The sequence below is a fragment of the Amblyomma americanum genome, chromosome 6 (assembly GCF_052857255.1).
Source record: "Amblyomma americanum isolate KBUSLIRL-KWMA chromosome 6, ASM5285725v1, whole genome shotgun sequence".
In the NCBI taxonomy this organism is placed as follows: Eukaryota; Metazoa; Arthropoda; class Arachnida; order Ixodida; family Ixodidae; genus Amblyomma; species Amblyomma americanum.
The window spans coordinates 17,401,863-17,414,629 of NC_135502.1; the positions used below are offsets into that span (position 1 = coordinate 17,401,863).

Here is a 12,767-nt window from a genome sequence, read left to right on the forward strand (position 1 = left end):
GGCACAGGTTCGAAGAAAGCCGATCAGTCGAGCTGATCCGCTAGCAAATAGCGAGTTCCTGGCTGGCTGCGTCCGCCTTGATATGCAAATTCTGAAATTTGGTTGCCCAAGAGCGTAATTAAGATGGAGCGATTTCTAATCAACGAACTAGATTAAACAGCCGGTTCGTGCATGTGGCGACAAAAGGAACTTCGAAACGTTCAGTGTGGTATTTTCTTTTTTTAAATTTTGCTTTTAAGTTTTGGCGGCAGCAGTTACTTCGCCAAGGAGGTATCAAAGACAGCACGCGCGCAAAACGTGCTAAGTAGTAGTATATCAAAGAACGTGTGTGGGGGCATTGTGCAGTCGCTAATGCGCAAAAAAGATGCGTATTCCTCATCGTTTTTCATTTTCCACTTTTACCCATGCTTACTTTTTCTTCGTCCTTTTCATTTTTCATGCCGCGGCTTCACAGGAACACATAGAATTCACCGCATAATTCTTCTAATGCTCAACCATTAAAAGCGAAGAGCCGCGTTTAACAGTTGAGGTAACGGCAGTTGGGGTCCAAAGGCGTTTTTCTTCTCGACATGAGAATTGAGGGTATGTCGCGTGAGAACTCGCTCGTTATCACTGGATGACCGTGAAGAAGCACTGTTTACAGAACTTCGAACGACTTTATTCATGTGCAAAACACGAGTGACAATCTGTTCTTTTTTGGCCCATGTGTAGCTGTCATCACGGACATTCTCATATCTCTGGACGACCGGTACCTCTACATCGTCTGCTGGCTTCACGGAGACATCCGCCAGTATGACATCTCAGACACCCGGCATCCGAAGCTTGTCGGCCAGGTAGGCACCGTGCTCTATTCGCGAGTGGGCGCTTCCAGTTTCATAACTTTACTGTGCGTGAGAAATTCAGCAGTCACATGAATCGCACAGTTTTATACAGTTGCGACTTTTCGCTACTGTTTAGTCACAGCCCTCTTCACTTCCAGGCATGGTTCTTCTCCTTTGCAGCCACTTTCCTGCCAAAGAAGTTTTTTACGCTTCAACAGCTTTTTAAGCAGTGTCTCTAAAAACGTTTTATTGATAGCGTCTGGATTTTAGTTTCTTTTAAGATGCACCTTGAAAAAACTCCAACTAATTGGTGAGTAAACAAGCTAATGAGGTAAAACAATTATTTTGCTTTGTTTTTCAGGTTTTCACGGGCGGCTGTATCTACAAGGGGGGCCCAGTGAAAGTGCTTCAAGACGAGGAGCTGAAGGCAAGTTTTTCGTCTACTGCATTTTTTAGTTCATGTACAACTAGTTAAGAGCTAGTCAGAGTAAAACCTCTTTAGGTTACGTTGTTATTAACATCGTTCAGTAAAAGCATACTTTTCGGTGTCAATCTTTGCGCATGCTCGACAAATGATGTGGTTTCGGGAACAGTGGCGCTTCATTGCCATGTCAGACATATCCTCACCAGCGAAAGCACGAGACACCAGGAGAAAAAGAACACAGGACAACCCAGCGTTGTCCTCCGTTGTCCTGTGTTCTTCTCCTGGTGTTCTCGTGCTTTCGCTGGTGAAGTGATGTCTGAAATACACAAACTAGCCCACATGGTTACCTTGTTACAGTTCATTGCCATGATCCGTGTTGTTGATCGTGCGACTTCTGCAACACATTTCCACTGGAACACCCCCTTCGTGTTCACCTTTTTTGCACGCAAAGTTTTTCCTGGAGTGTTATGCTCGGGTTTGTTCTTCGGAGCTCTCGCATAATTGAAGATGCAAGCTATGCTATGTATGTCCTCGTTCAGTTTTCTTCAGGAGGAATCTGTATTCAAGCCCAGCTTGCATCGGTAGCTTGGTGTTTTATACAGAGCTTGGAGCTTGCAGCAAACGCTATAGCTTCTCTTAATGCAGGGAAGCAATACGCAGATAGCGTATTGACTCGTCTCCCCCCTCCAATTTCCGTGCAAAGCAAGCGCTGTCACTATGCAGCTGCGTATCTGCAGCGGCGTATGCAGCCTGCTCTTTTGCGGATAAATAAATTTGGCGAGGAATTTCGAGCTTGTCTAATGGAAGCCATTAACCGAACCGGATAGAGGAAACTCAAGAAGTGAATTATAGTTACAAACTCCATGGTAGATTGAAATTAGCAGGTAAGGTTTAGCATAGCGAGCACGGCGAATGGGTCTAAAGGACGAACATTGTCTTTTTCTGACTTGCATTGATGCTGCAGCTGTTTCCTTAGAGCAACTCGTTTCGTCAACAGTATCAACATTGAATGTTTTTTCTATATATGCGCAAACAGGCCTCAAAGGGCGCTGTGAGGCACCAGTTAGTAATGGGAGGGTCCGGGAAAATACTTTTTCTGTTTTCTTTCCCGATGCGTGTAAAACCGTAAAAAAACGGGAATTTTGTTTAACATTACTGAATCAAAAGCGAAAATGTATGCTTCATTTAGTGGTATGTTTCAGTAACGAAATCCGGCGTTGAGCCATGACATCACGCTTTCTTAAGGCCTTAACGACTGCGCTGCCAAGTACTGGCCTGCAGTATTCTCGTGTTCTGCCTTTTGCTTTTCATTAGAACCTAGCTTGAGTCAAGGCGCTATCAGGAAGGCTGAGCGGATCTGTTCTGCATGATGACGCAGTTACTTGTGATGAACATTTAAAAACGACTTTTAATGAGCTGCTATTTCCTCGCTACCACTTATCCATACATAAAAATTTCCTTCCTCGGGAAAGAAGTCTTGTAGTCCTTTCTTTCCTTGAAACTGTACAGTACTTGCTTCTCGTTTGTAGAATTCATATTCAGTAGTATTTAAGCACTGCGGGGAAAAAGTGCGATTAAATCTGAATATTCTTCTTCGTTCGAAACTAAGCATACACCATGCAAATTTCTGCATGTACTTGATCACATTTTTCGAATTCTTGTAGCGTCTTTCGCTTAATTCCGTCAGAAGAGTTATTTGCCGTTGAAGATATAGTTATTTTGATGTCTGATGATGCCGGCTATGATCACCTGTTTTAAACTTAAAAGCCCCTCACGGTGACTGCAGATATATGGCGAACGCACTCAGTTACAGGCTCTTTAATAAGTTTGAAATCCACGCTGATATACCCTCTTGTCTGCTTATTGTCATTTTATAAGTGCAGAGGAATGGCCCTAACGTAGCCGCAAAAAAAAAAAAATCGTCACGCCCTCTCTGCGTGCGAGGATCCAGGAGCAGTTAACCAGTAAGCGAAGTTATCCAATGCGCCCCAGAACGGATCTTATTCTTCTCTTTCCTTCACCGCCTAGTCACATTCAACCTTGGAGAGTTGCCCGCGCAAGGAGCGCCTTGGTGATAGAACGAATGCAAGCCATCTAGCCAGCATTGGTCCTAAGCAAAAAGCTTACCGATTGTGGTGGAATTTTATCATTTGTGGGGTATTGCACAGTGCAATATAAGAAACTTAGAGAACTAGAAAAGGTACGAACAGGATAGCTATAGTATGGCCCTAATATCCGATGGCCGCTTCCCGAAAACCTTTGTGTTCCTCTGCATGCGACTTCCTTGCCTCAACATGGCTGTGAGTGCAGAGAAACGTGCACAGATACCACACGCCGGGGAACGGAAGTTTTTGGGAAATCAAACCACGAGGTAAGAATGGATATGTGTGAAAAAAAAACTGATAGAGAAAAGTGTTGATGGTGTCTAACTTGGCTCTTACCTGAATATAAACTATCGGTATGATCATGATCCAAATATTTTTTCAATGTTACCAATATCTCTGCAACAACTTTTTTTCCCTTGTTATTATCGGACATCAAATATTTTGGAAATTTTACAGCTGTGGTAACGATGTGGTATGGCGCATCACGAAGCTGCACATGAAGTTAATTGACATGCACTGGCTATAAAAAGCATACGGGTGTCTTTGCATCTTGGCAGCATCTCGATGAGGCCGCCGCTCACGGAACTCTTTCTTGCGACCTCGTGTTCTCTTGTAAAACGCTTTAGCCACTGCATCGCCACGGCCGTGCAGTACTGGTTGCCATGCTGGCTGCTATATCAGACAGCACTTCCTGTTCAACGCCATACATAGGAACCACTGTTCTGCGGACTCACGTTTCGTCTTTCTCACCTCCATGGTGAGGCACGTTTTTTGTTCTGTGGAACCAGTTTTACTAGTGACACTGGCTGAGGCGATTTATTTCACAATCTTTTTGGGATGCCTCAATGTATATATGTCTTTGAAGTCGGTATACTTGGCTCGTACATTTAAATGCACACTCCTGCCAGTGAATTCCGTCTGTGGAAAATTGATTCCGTGGGCAGCACTTATTATGCACCGCTTGCTACAGAATTCTAAAGGGCTCTTATTCACTTACCGAGTGTGGCCTTCAGTATAGCGGCCTCAAGAGGACTTTTGCACGGTGCTTCTACCGTTCTGCGCACAATCCATCGCCTTGGAAATAAAATCTACTGCCTCGAATTCAGTTGTAATAGGACTTATTGAAGACTTTTCGCGATTTCGTTTTTTATTTATTAGCGGGTGAAGATGACCCTCACTTGTGAACGCTTGAAGTGAGAAGTGCCTCAGGTGCGAAATGGAGGCCGCGCAGTTGCACCCAAGGCTTTGCCGGCGATACCCTGAAGGACAGCGAACGCTGCTCCTGCTGTATAGACGACCAGGCCGACTGGGAAAAAAGGGGAAAAAAACGACTTAGGACCGGGAAGGTAGCCCAGGAGAAGTGTCTGCATTCATCTGCTCGTCGGTTTCCTGCGCACGTAGACGCGTCGCCATGAGTGTACGTCCTCGTAGAGGAACATTTTCTGCGGTGGGCCTGTGAAGTGCTTTTCCCCAGCCTCTTTCGCGTACTTCGGTATTTCGGTGTATTTTTGAGTATAGCACATCTTATGTGTGGGCTAGATAATTTAGGATGTCATTCTTCTCGCAGAAGAGGCATTTCTCTGCATCACTTCAGCGCATTTGTTTTGTAAGTAACAGGGCCGCGTGAGCACTTGACCAATACAAGATAAACAATTTGTTCGTTGCAGTGTCTTTGAGATGGCGTTGAATCGCCCGGTCCCTTAGACGGCCTCAAGCTGCGTGAAAGAAAAGTGCTAGTTTAGCTCTTTTATACCTGTAGGAACTAGAACGTGCATTAGGCAGCATTACTCGAGCTTGACGAGTGATTTTTTTATTCAGGACGGTCTTTCTGCCGCCTGTTACGCACAAAAAATGCTCATGTGACACCTAGCCATCCTGCTGAGCACTTACTCCGGTGTCACAGTGCATCAGAAAAATGTTAGACCTGTGCGCTCTATACTTGCTCACCCACAGCTCCAATAAGTAGTGAGAAACTTTTAACTTGCGCTTTGTTAGTGGACAGGAAGCACATAGTGAAAACCTCCACTATTTGTGGAACACTGCAGATATATCTGAAGCCAGAAGCGCCCAGTCCCTCCAAGAAGGTGCCCTTCTCCAGAGCCATGGGTCCTCCCCACCTCGTTCTCTTCGGGTGTGCGAACAGGACTCTCCTCTCGGCGTCATATTCTAGATGCAATACAGCTGTAAAGGTTGCCTTCAGCACCACACGAACATCGAAGGGCCGATGCCAGTCTCGTTTTGTTCATCGGCACTTCAATCCATTTGAAGTTCTCGGCGCAGATCTTTACACCCTTGTTATTTATTGCGCACGCAGACTACGCCATCTATGCCCGATTTGTTTGAGGAACGCGCTTCTTTCCTTCGTGCTTTGCTTGAGTCAACTGTGTGTGCGGGAGCATGGTGTCTGCCCGTCTGTCTCCAGACAAGTTCTACCTGAGTCTTGTGGGCGGCACTTCTCCGCTAGGCGTGCGGATGATGCGTTGCGCTAATCTGCGAGACAGGCTAGCTATGTAGATTAAATTATTAGGTCAGCAGGTAAAGTATACATATTATCTAAGCTATTCGATATTTAATGTTAATAAACCTTCAGCATTAGCGGCGACCAGTTTTATACAATTCCATTCCGGTTAGCGGTGGCCATTTCTTTTTTCACATCATTTGTCATTTAACTGCCTGCAGTTTGCGAGTGGCTGGGTGCTAGTCTGCTGTTCAAACTCTCCTACACAGACAATGATGACCGACATAAGTGCGCCGCTGGCACATTTGAAAACACGGGCGTCAGGAGGCTTTCTGTTTCTTTTTTAAGACAGGATGTTTGTTTCGAAGAGCTCACCGATGCGTGGCTGTGTCTTTAGACATGGGTGAAGACAACGCGTGCGTCTCATCGGTGCACAGGAGCAACCTGAGCGGTGCGTGATCAAGGGCAAACCCGTTCGAGGAGCAGCCCAGATGCTGCAGTTGAGCCTGGACGGCAAGCGGCTGTATGCCACCACGTCGCTGTACAGCGCCTGGGACAAGCAGTTTTACCCGGAGCTCTACGAGTAAGTTTCTCTTTGACTGATGTTTCGCACAGTTTACGATGAACGGAACCGATAGAGCGTTTGAGCAGTGAGACATGAGGGCAGGAGGTATTTAGTAGACCACATCCATGCACGCCTGCATACGGACTCTGGCAAAAATGTCTCGTGCACTTCATAACTTCTCTGTGTTGAGAAGGTTATTTCTACCAGACGTCCGAAATTAGCTCGACGAGCCGGGTATGTAAACTGCTGCAGTGATACTGAAAATAAAACATCGCCGGGCGTAACGCGTCGCAAATAGTGCTGCGGCTATTTGCACATGCGTGTGGTTCATCGGCGAGCGGTATTTGGGTCATAAAACAGCGTACAGGCGAAAACTTTTCACAAGGTTTGAAAGAGTACGCCCAGTTTTAATAGCGAATGTGAACGCATGGTGGCAGGAGATGCGGTGCTTCCAATTTCAGTTATGCAAAATCAAGGTAAACAAAACTGCTTCCGCAACGTTTCGAGCAGCCACCGGAGGCCTCTTTGACAGCCAGCGAGAGATGCGGGGAGAAGGGTTTCGCTTCGAAACTTTCCATTTTTGATCGTACGTGGGAAGGTTCATAATCTGGCTCAAAGCTGGAGGCAGTCTCGTGGGGCCTCCGAGTGAAGCAGTTTCGGCGAATCGTATTTATAGCGTAAGAGGAACGATGTTCGCATGTTTGCCGGAACGCGCGACGAGTCCGCGTAAGCTGTATATTCCGAAAGGATTATTTTTCCGGGTCATAAAAGCAGCGCTCTTTTCTCGACTTTTCTGTATTTCAAGCCTGTTTGTCTCTTAGCATGCTGAATCGAACATGACGTAACAGCTCTCGCCCCCGTAGAATGCTCCTTTCAGCATTTCTGTCTACTGAGCTAGTTGAATGTCAAAGGTTTCTTCCAGGATGCGCATATTTTTCTTTTTAGAAAAGAAGGGCTGAACTCGGCATCTGCGTTTGGGCTGCTGCGTTCAGCCCATCTGCCCACGCTGTCCGGCTGAACTCGGCATCTGCGTTTGGGCTGCTGCGTTCAGCCCATCTGCCCACGCTGTCCGGCTGACTCCTCTTTTAAGCCACGGTCTCTACTGTTCTGAGCTCCTGTTACTACTGACTTCCTTCGGTTGCTCTACAGTGCCGCCTCGGGCAACTAGATCCAGCCGTAGAAGGACTGTTTCCGGGCGTACGAGCCTGTTCCCGATGCGGCCTCACTGCGTATAGCACTCCGTCGCGTCTCTATTGAATAGCAGACGCATTAGCCGCATTCGCCGATGCTCCGACTGCTCTTTGTCGTCGCGCTACCGTGTACAGCTAGGCGTCTCACAAAAGAGGCTTCGAATGAAATCTCTCGGCATCGTTGGTTTATGCTGCGGGTCCAATGCTTTCATTGAGGGCTAATCCTGGCGCCCCGGGCGCACTCACTCAGAGTCGCTGCCTTCGTCGCCCGCTTTCGAACTAGACTCATTTCAGGGCTGCACGCCTACTGGAATCACTGGTAGGGTAGGGAAACCCCATAAGCCGAAAGCCGCCGTATTTTGAGCTGTCATTTGAAGAGTCTGAGTCTTCGGTAGAGCGAGAAACTTGCCCGCGTCATTCACAAGTGGGGGGGATTTTAGCTTACCAGAGTCACGGTAGAGGTCTTGCGTGATCGATGTTTATTTAGTTTACAGGGATACAGAACGGCTCGTATCGAATTGGAAGGAATCAAGAGTTTTTTTGCCACGTTTATTGAAGACTGACCGGGGCTTGAAGTGGAGAGGCCAGCTGACGGCCACATCAGCTCTTCCCTGTAGCTTAGGATGTCCTGGTTCTGATGCGTGCTCGCGCGTGCTAGCCATAGTCTTCTTATGAACGCTTGCGTGCATAGCACTACAGTACCAACTTACGGTCCCGTTTAGTTTCGTGTGAAATATTTCAAAGCTGAACTGGAATGATCAGTGTGGACAAACAAGAGTAGATGCAACTCCCGCAAAGCATGTCCAAGCGGACTGCCTTTTGTTCCTTGGGAAAACTAATCAGAAATAGACATGACAATGGGTGGCACTAAATACTCGCGTAACCACTTAGTAGAGAATAGGTGCCACTAATTAGACCTGACATCAGTTTTGATCAGGCCCTTGCGTTCTTGTCATGTGTAGTTCCGCTGCAGTGCTAAAGAAACCTTCCACAGAGAGAGACGGCAGTGATATTTCTCATGTATTCCCAGCGCATTCGTAAGAAATTGTAATGCGTCATCCTTTCATTCGTTAGTTTTGTCTATTTAGTCTATAGTTCTTTAAACAAAATGTGTAGACAAAATCATACGCAATTCAACTGTTGGACAAAATTATAATGCGGCGAATCTTTTTTTTATTTTTACGCTGTGGCGCATTACCTTGTCCACTTCCAGAAATCTTTTAAATTTTATGAGAAAGAAGGTATTGTTCAACCACTGTATTTACTCTTTTTTTTCTTTGCGCGTTAATGAACAGCACTAGTCGTGTTGACTTTCTCTCACCCTTTCAGTATTTTGCATCCTTCTCGAGCCTGCCAGCGTGCAAGAATTTCATTGTTTCGTTTGTTCCCAGTCTTGTTCTCGCTACTCTGCTTGAAAGCCTGCACATTTTCGTTAGCAGCTTTCAGTCGGTGAGATATCAGCGTCTCGCGTGAAAGCTTTCGAGAACGTGGCGCGGGCGATGTGCGCTCTGTGAATACAATGCTCCGCCAAAGCTTTCCCCAGGGCACACAAGCAATCTGCGGCAGGCGCTGATACCTGAGCTGGTAAGCGCCGGCCTGAGTTGCTTTACACGTGCCTTCAGGCCATTCGATTTATTGTTAAGAATCCGCTAGGTTTAAGCGCGCACAACGATAAGAAGCGGCTGCATGGTCGGCCAGACTGGTTTGGATAAAGGTCGCCGCAGACTGGAGTAATTTACTCCTCGAATAAAAAAAAAAAGACTAGCTCAAACGGCACGTGTGAACACTCGTCTGCAGTCCGGAGACTTCGCCCGCGGGTTGCATCTAGAATGAATTCCCTACCAGGCCCTCCTTTCATTCCGATATTGGGTGTTTCCGGTGCCTGGGTTATTTACAGAAGTGTTTTTCGCGAGGGCTTTTTCTCGATCACTTTCGTAAAGGCACCTGCGTAGTGTTGAGATAGGTGCTGTTTTTCTTCTCCCGTTACGCCGCGTTAGATAACCGTACTCATACTCCTCTTTTTCGTGGAGTACATGGCTCGCCTCAATCTAGCTGCAAAACCAGCAAGATCTCGTGCGGAAAGCCCGCTACCAACTTAGTGGCTGACACAATCAGCGCAATATACTATATTCTCCTTTCTCTGAAGGAAACATTTCTCCTTTGACAGGATTTATAAAGCCAATCAATATTTTAATAAATAAGGAGATTTAAGCATCTTTAGCTTCAATTTACTTCCTTAGACTTTTTTTTTAATTTGCCCCTTGCTGTTTATCTTCGCAGTCTTTCCTCCTCCTCCTCCTCCTCCTCCTCATCCTCATCCTCATCCTCATCCTCATCCTCATCCTTATCCTCCTCCTCCTCCTCCCTCTGCCCTCGTCTTCTCTCATCTCGCTGCTTTGCATTTGATCCACTTAAGAGTCGTAACCGCTTCTATTTCCAACGGCTGACCCTCTCCTGGTCGTTTGGAGGTTTTTCTCTAAAAGGGTGACATAAATTGAGCTTTAACTTAGCTGCAGTTCCATAATCCAAGTGGTAGGCATTGTTGTGTAAAGCCGTTGAGTTCTTACTTCATTTGGTTTGTGCACCTTACAGGAGCGCCCAGGCCCGTTCCCGTATTTCTGCTTATTAATGTACTGTCAAAATGTGCGAGACATCTCACTACTGCAATAGCGAAGTTTTCTTTTAAATTCTACTTTGAACAAGCCTATTAAGCCTGCTACATGTCTCTGCAGCATCCATGAGAGAGATATGCGGTCATGTGACCATTACTCTCAGTCAGAGCAATTCCTGACCTCTCTTGTTAAGATTTACTGCAGTTCTTAAGTACGCGGTCTAAAATACGGCACTTTGAAGGAACAAGACACCTTTGCAACAGCGATTCATGGATGCAGCAGCAGGACGTTGTCCCGTGTCGCTGTCAGCCTCTGTCAGCCTCTGTCAGCCTCTGTTTGGCGATGACATGGGGTAAGAGTAACCATATTTTACAGCTTTCGGGCACATTGCTGGTGTCATGAACGCTGTCTATCTATACCTAGTCGGACGTCTGCTTTTTGTTACCGCACTTAGTTTTTCTCTTATCTCTGTCTGGCGCGCCGGAGCAGGGCGTTGCATAGATCATACATACAGTGAAACGATAAGAGTGCTGTTACATAAACATTTGTAATATCTTTTTAATTGTTTTCAGCGCTGTGGCGTAGTTTCTTGGCGTCTCGTTAACTACCTCTATGCTGATGAGTCTCAAAGCGAAATACTAGTGCCAAGAGCCAGGAAAAATTTGTCACCACTCACCAGGCTCCATGCACTACCTCAGGCAGATCCTGATTAGTTTCGTCTGATAGTGGTTATCGCACAACATTAGTGAAGAAACTGCAGTGCTATTCTACCTGCTGAACACTGCTTTCATTCTTGCGTTTTCAGTTTCAGCCCAATCCGGGTTTGATTTGACCGCTGTAGCTGATATTGGTAACGTTTACGGCAAGTGTCTAAGTGAGACAATTAAAATAGTTCACCACTATTCAGCACCATTAATTTGAAAAGAATTCATCACACACAAAAACGTATGCGTGACCGGGCTGGCAGAACAAGAACACGCACACACGTCACCGGCTGACAGCACCTGACAGTGTGAAACAAGAAGGTAAGTTGCTGCCAGAAGGTGAAGGTTGGGCGCTGCCATCGTGCAGGAATACAGCAAAGCCGCTACGTATAAATCTGTAATGTTTACGCGATTCTTCTCGTTCTCCGTACGCAGGAAGGGAGCCATGATGCTCCGCGTGAACGTGAACAACCACAAGGGCGGCCTCTGCATCGACCGAGAGTTCCTGGTCGATTTCGGCGAAGAGCCCGAAGGGCCCGTATTGGCGCACGAGATGCGCTTTCCCGGCGGCGATTCCACTTCGGACATCTGGCTCTGAAGTGGACACCACTGGAGTTCAAGCGACGCAGTTGCACCGGAGTGCCATCCACCACTGTGGCTTTCCCCTGGCCGGCGCTGGCTTCGATCAGACCCCAATTTGTTCAGCCGGGCATGCGTAGTAGAGTTGACTCAATGCCCGCACAGAAGCGAACATTGATATATATATATATATATATATATATATATATATATATATATATATATATATATATATATATATATATATATATATATATATATATAAACATGACGGTCCTACCGAACGAAGTACCTTGTGACCCGTTTATCAGACAGCTTCGTTCAAGTCTGATTTGCACTTCGGAAGTGAAGTCGTTGCTAAATGACATGAAAATTAGTTTGCACAAGTTTCTGTGCTGAGTTTATGGCGTGACTTGTGCTATGTAGTATAATCGCTGTGCTGTAATTTTGTTTACCCCGAGCACAATTTGCAAAAGGTGCGAGTTTGTCACAGTGTAGTTTTTAGGCCGAGTACAATTCGTACGCTCCGCTGGACCTTTATACTAAATAAATTGTTTTGCATTGTGGTTACCCTTCGGTATGAGTTGGTATTCTTACGTGCACGCACTGAACTTTGAGCGACACCGGATAGGACAGTGTTAGTAAAACAGAAACCTAGCGGTGATCAAAACCATTCCTAACGCATCGCAGTGCGCGGTAGTTTTCGTTTTACGTTTTTACCTGCAATTGAAATGAAACTTCCGAGGTTGTGATTCGAACTCTCAACAGATCACGCCCAACAGCATGTCACGACAATTTCCGAAACAACTGGATATGGACGAGTGCAGCTTACTTTTGGCCGCGATCGAAGCGCTGTCTTTGCTGCTTGGCGCCACCTGAAGCTAGTGATCCTGCAGTAAGATATTCACTGATCATCGAACAGGCCCACAATACAAGCATTTTGCCTCCATGTGCACTCGAAACACTAATAAATCAATATGGGGGTAAGAAGAGAGTAAGCTGTCCACGAGCGTACTCCATTTTAGGGGCAGTATTATGCTGCCCAAGTTACGGAGTAGATATGGTCACAAAATATACATAATGCTTGCTGTTGGCAGTGGAGGTACATTTCCACTGAAAAACAGTAACTTGATGCAGTTTGCATTGAAAGAAAGCTGTAAACTTCGGCACCAGAGTTCCTGATGTTAGCAAATGAATGAAATTGAAACCTTGTTTCAATCGCATGTTATAAAGAGGGAATTTGATTACAGTTGCTAAACCGCAAGTGTTCCCTATTCTAGTTATGGAAATATACCCCAGGGCTTGGACA

General features: G+C 46.1%; 1 protein-coding gene across 1 annotated transcript in view; it reads left to right on the forward strand.

Annotated features, from left to right (window-relative positions):
• LOC144136391 (methanethiol oxidase-like) overlaps positions 1-11,665 on the forward strand; it is a 38,759-nt gene extending 27,094 nt beyond the window's left edge. Inside the window, exons 8-11 of the mRNA XM_077668674.1 lie at positions 712-833; positions 1,183-1,248; positions 6,246-6,391; positions 11,315-11,665. Coding sequence (XP_077524800.1) covers positions 712-833; positions 1,183-1,248; positions 6,246-6,391; positions 11,315-11,477 — 497 coding nt within the window. The 3' untranslated portion in view covers positions 11,478-11,665. The remainder of the gene's footprint in view (positions 1-711; positions 834-1,182; positions 1,249-6,245; positions 6,392-11,314) is intronic.
• Positions 11,666-12,767: the final 1,102 nt, after the last annotated feature.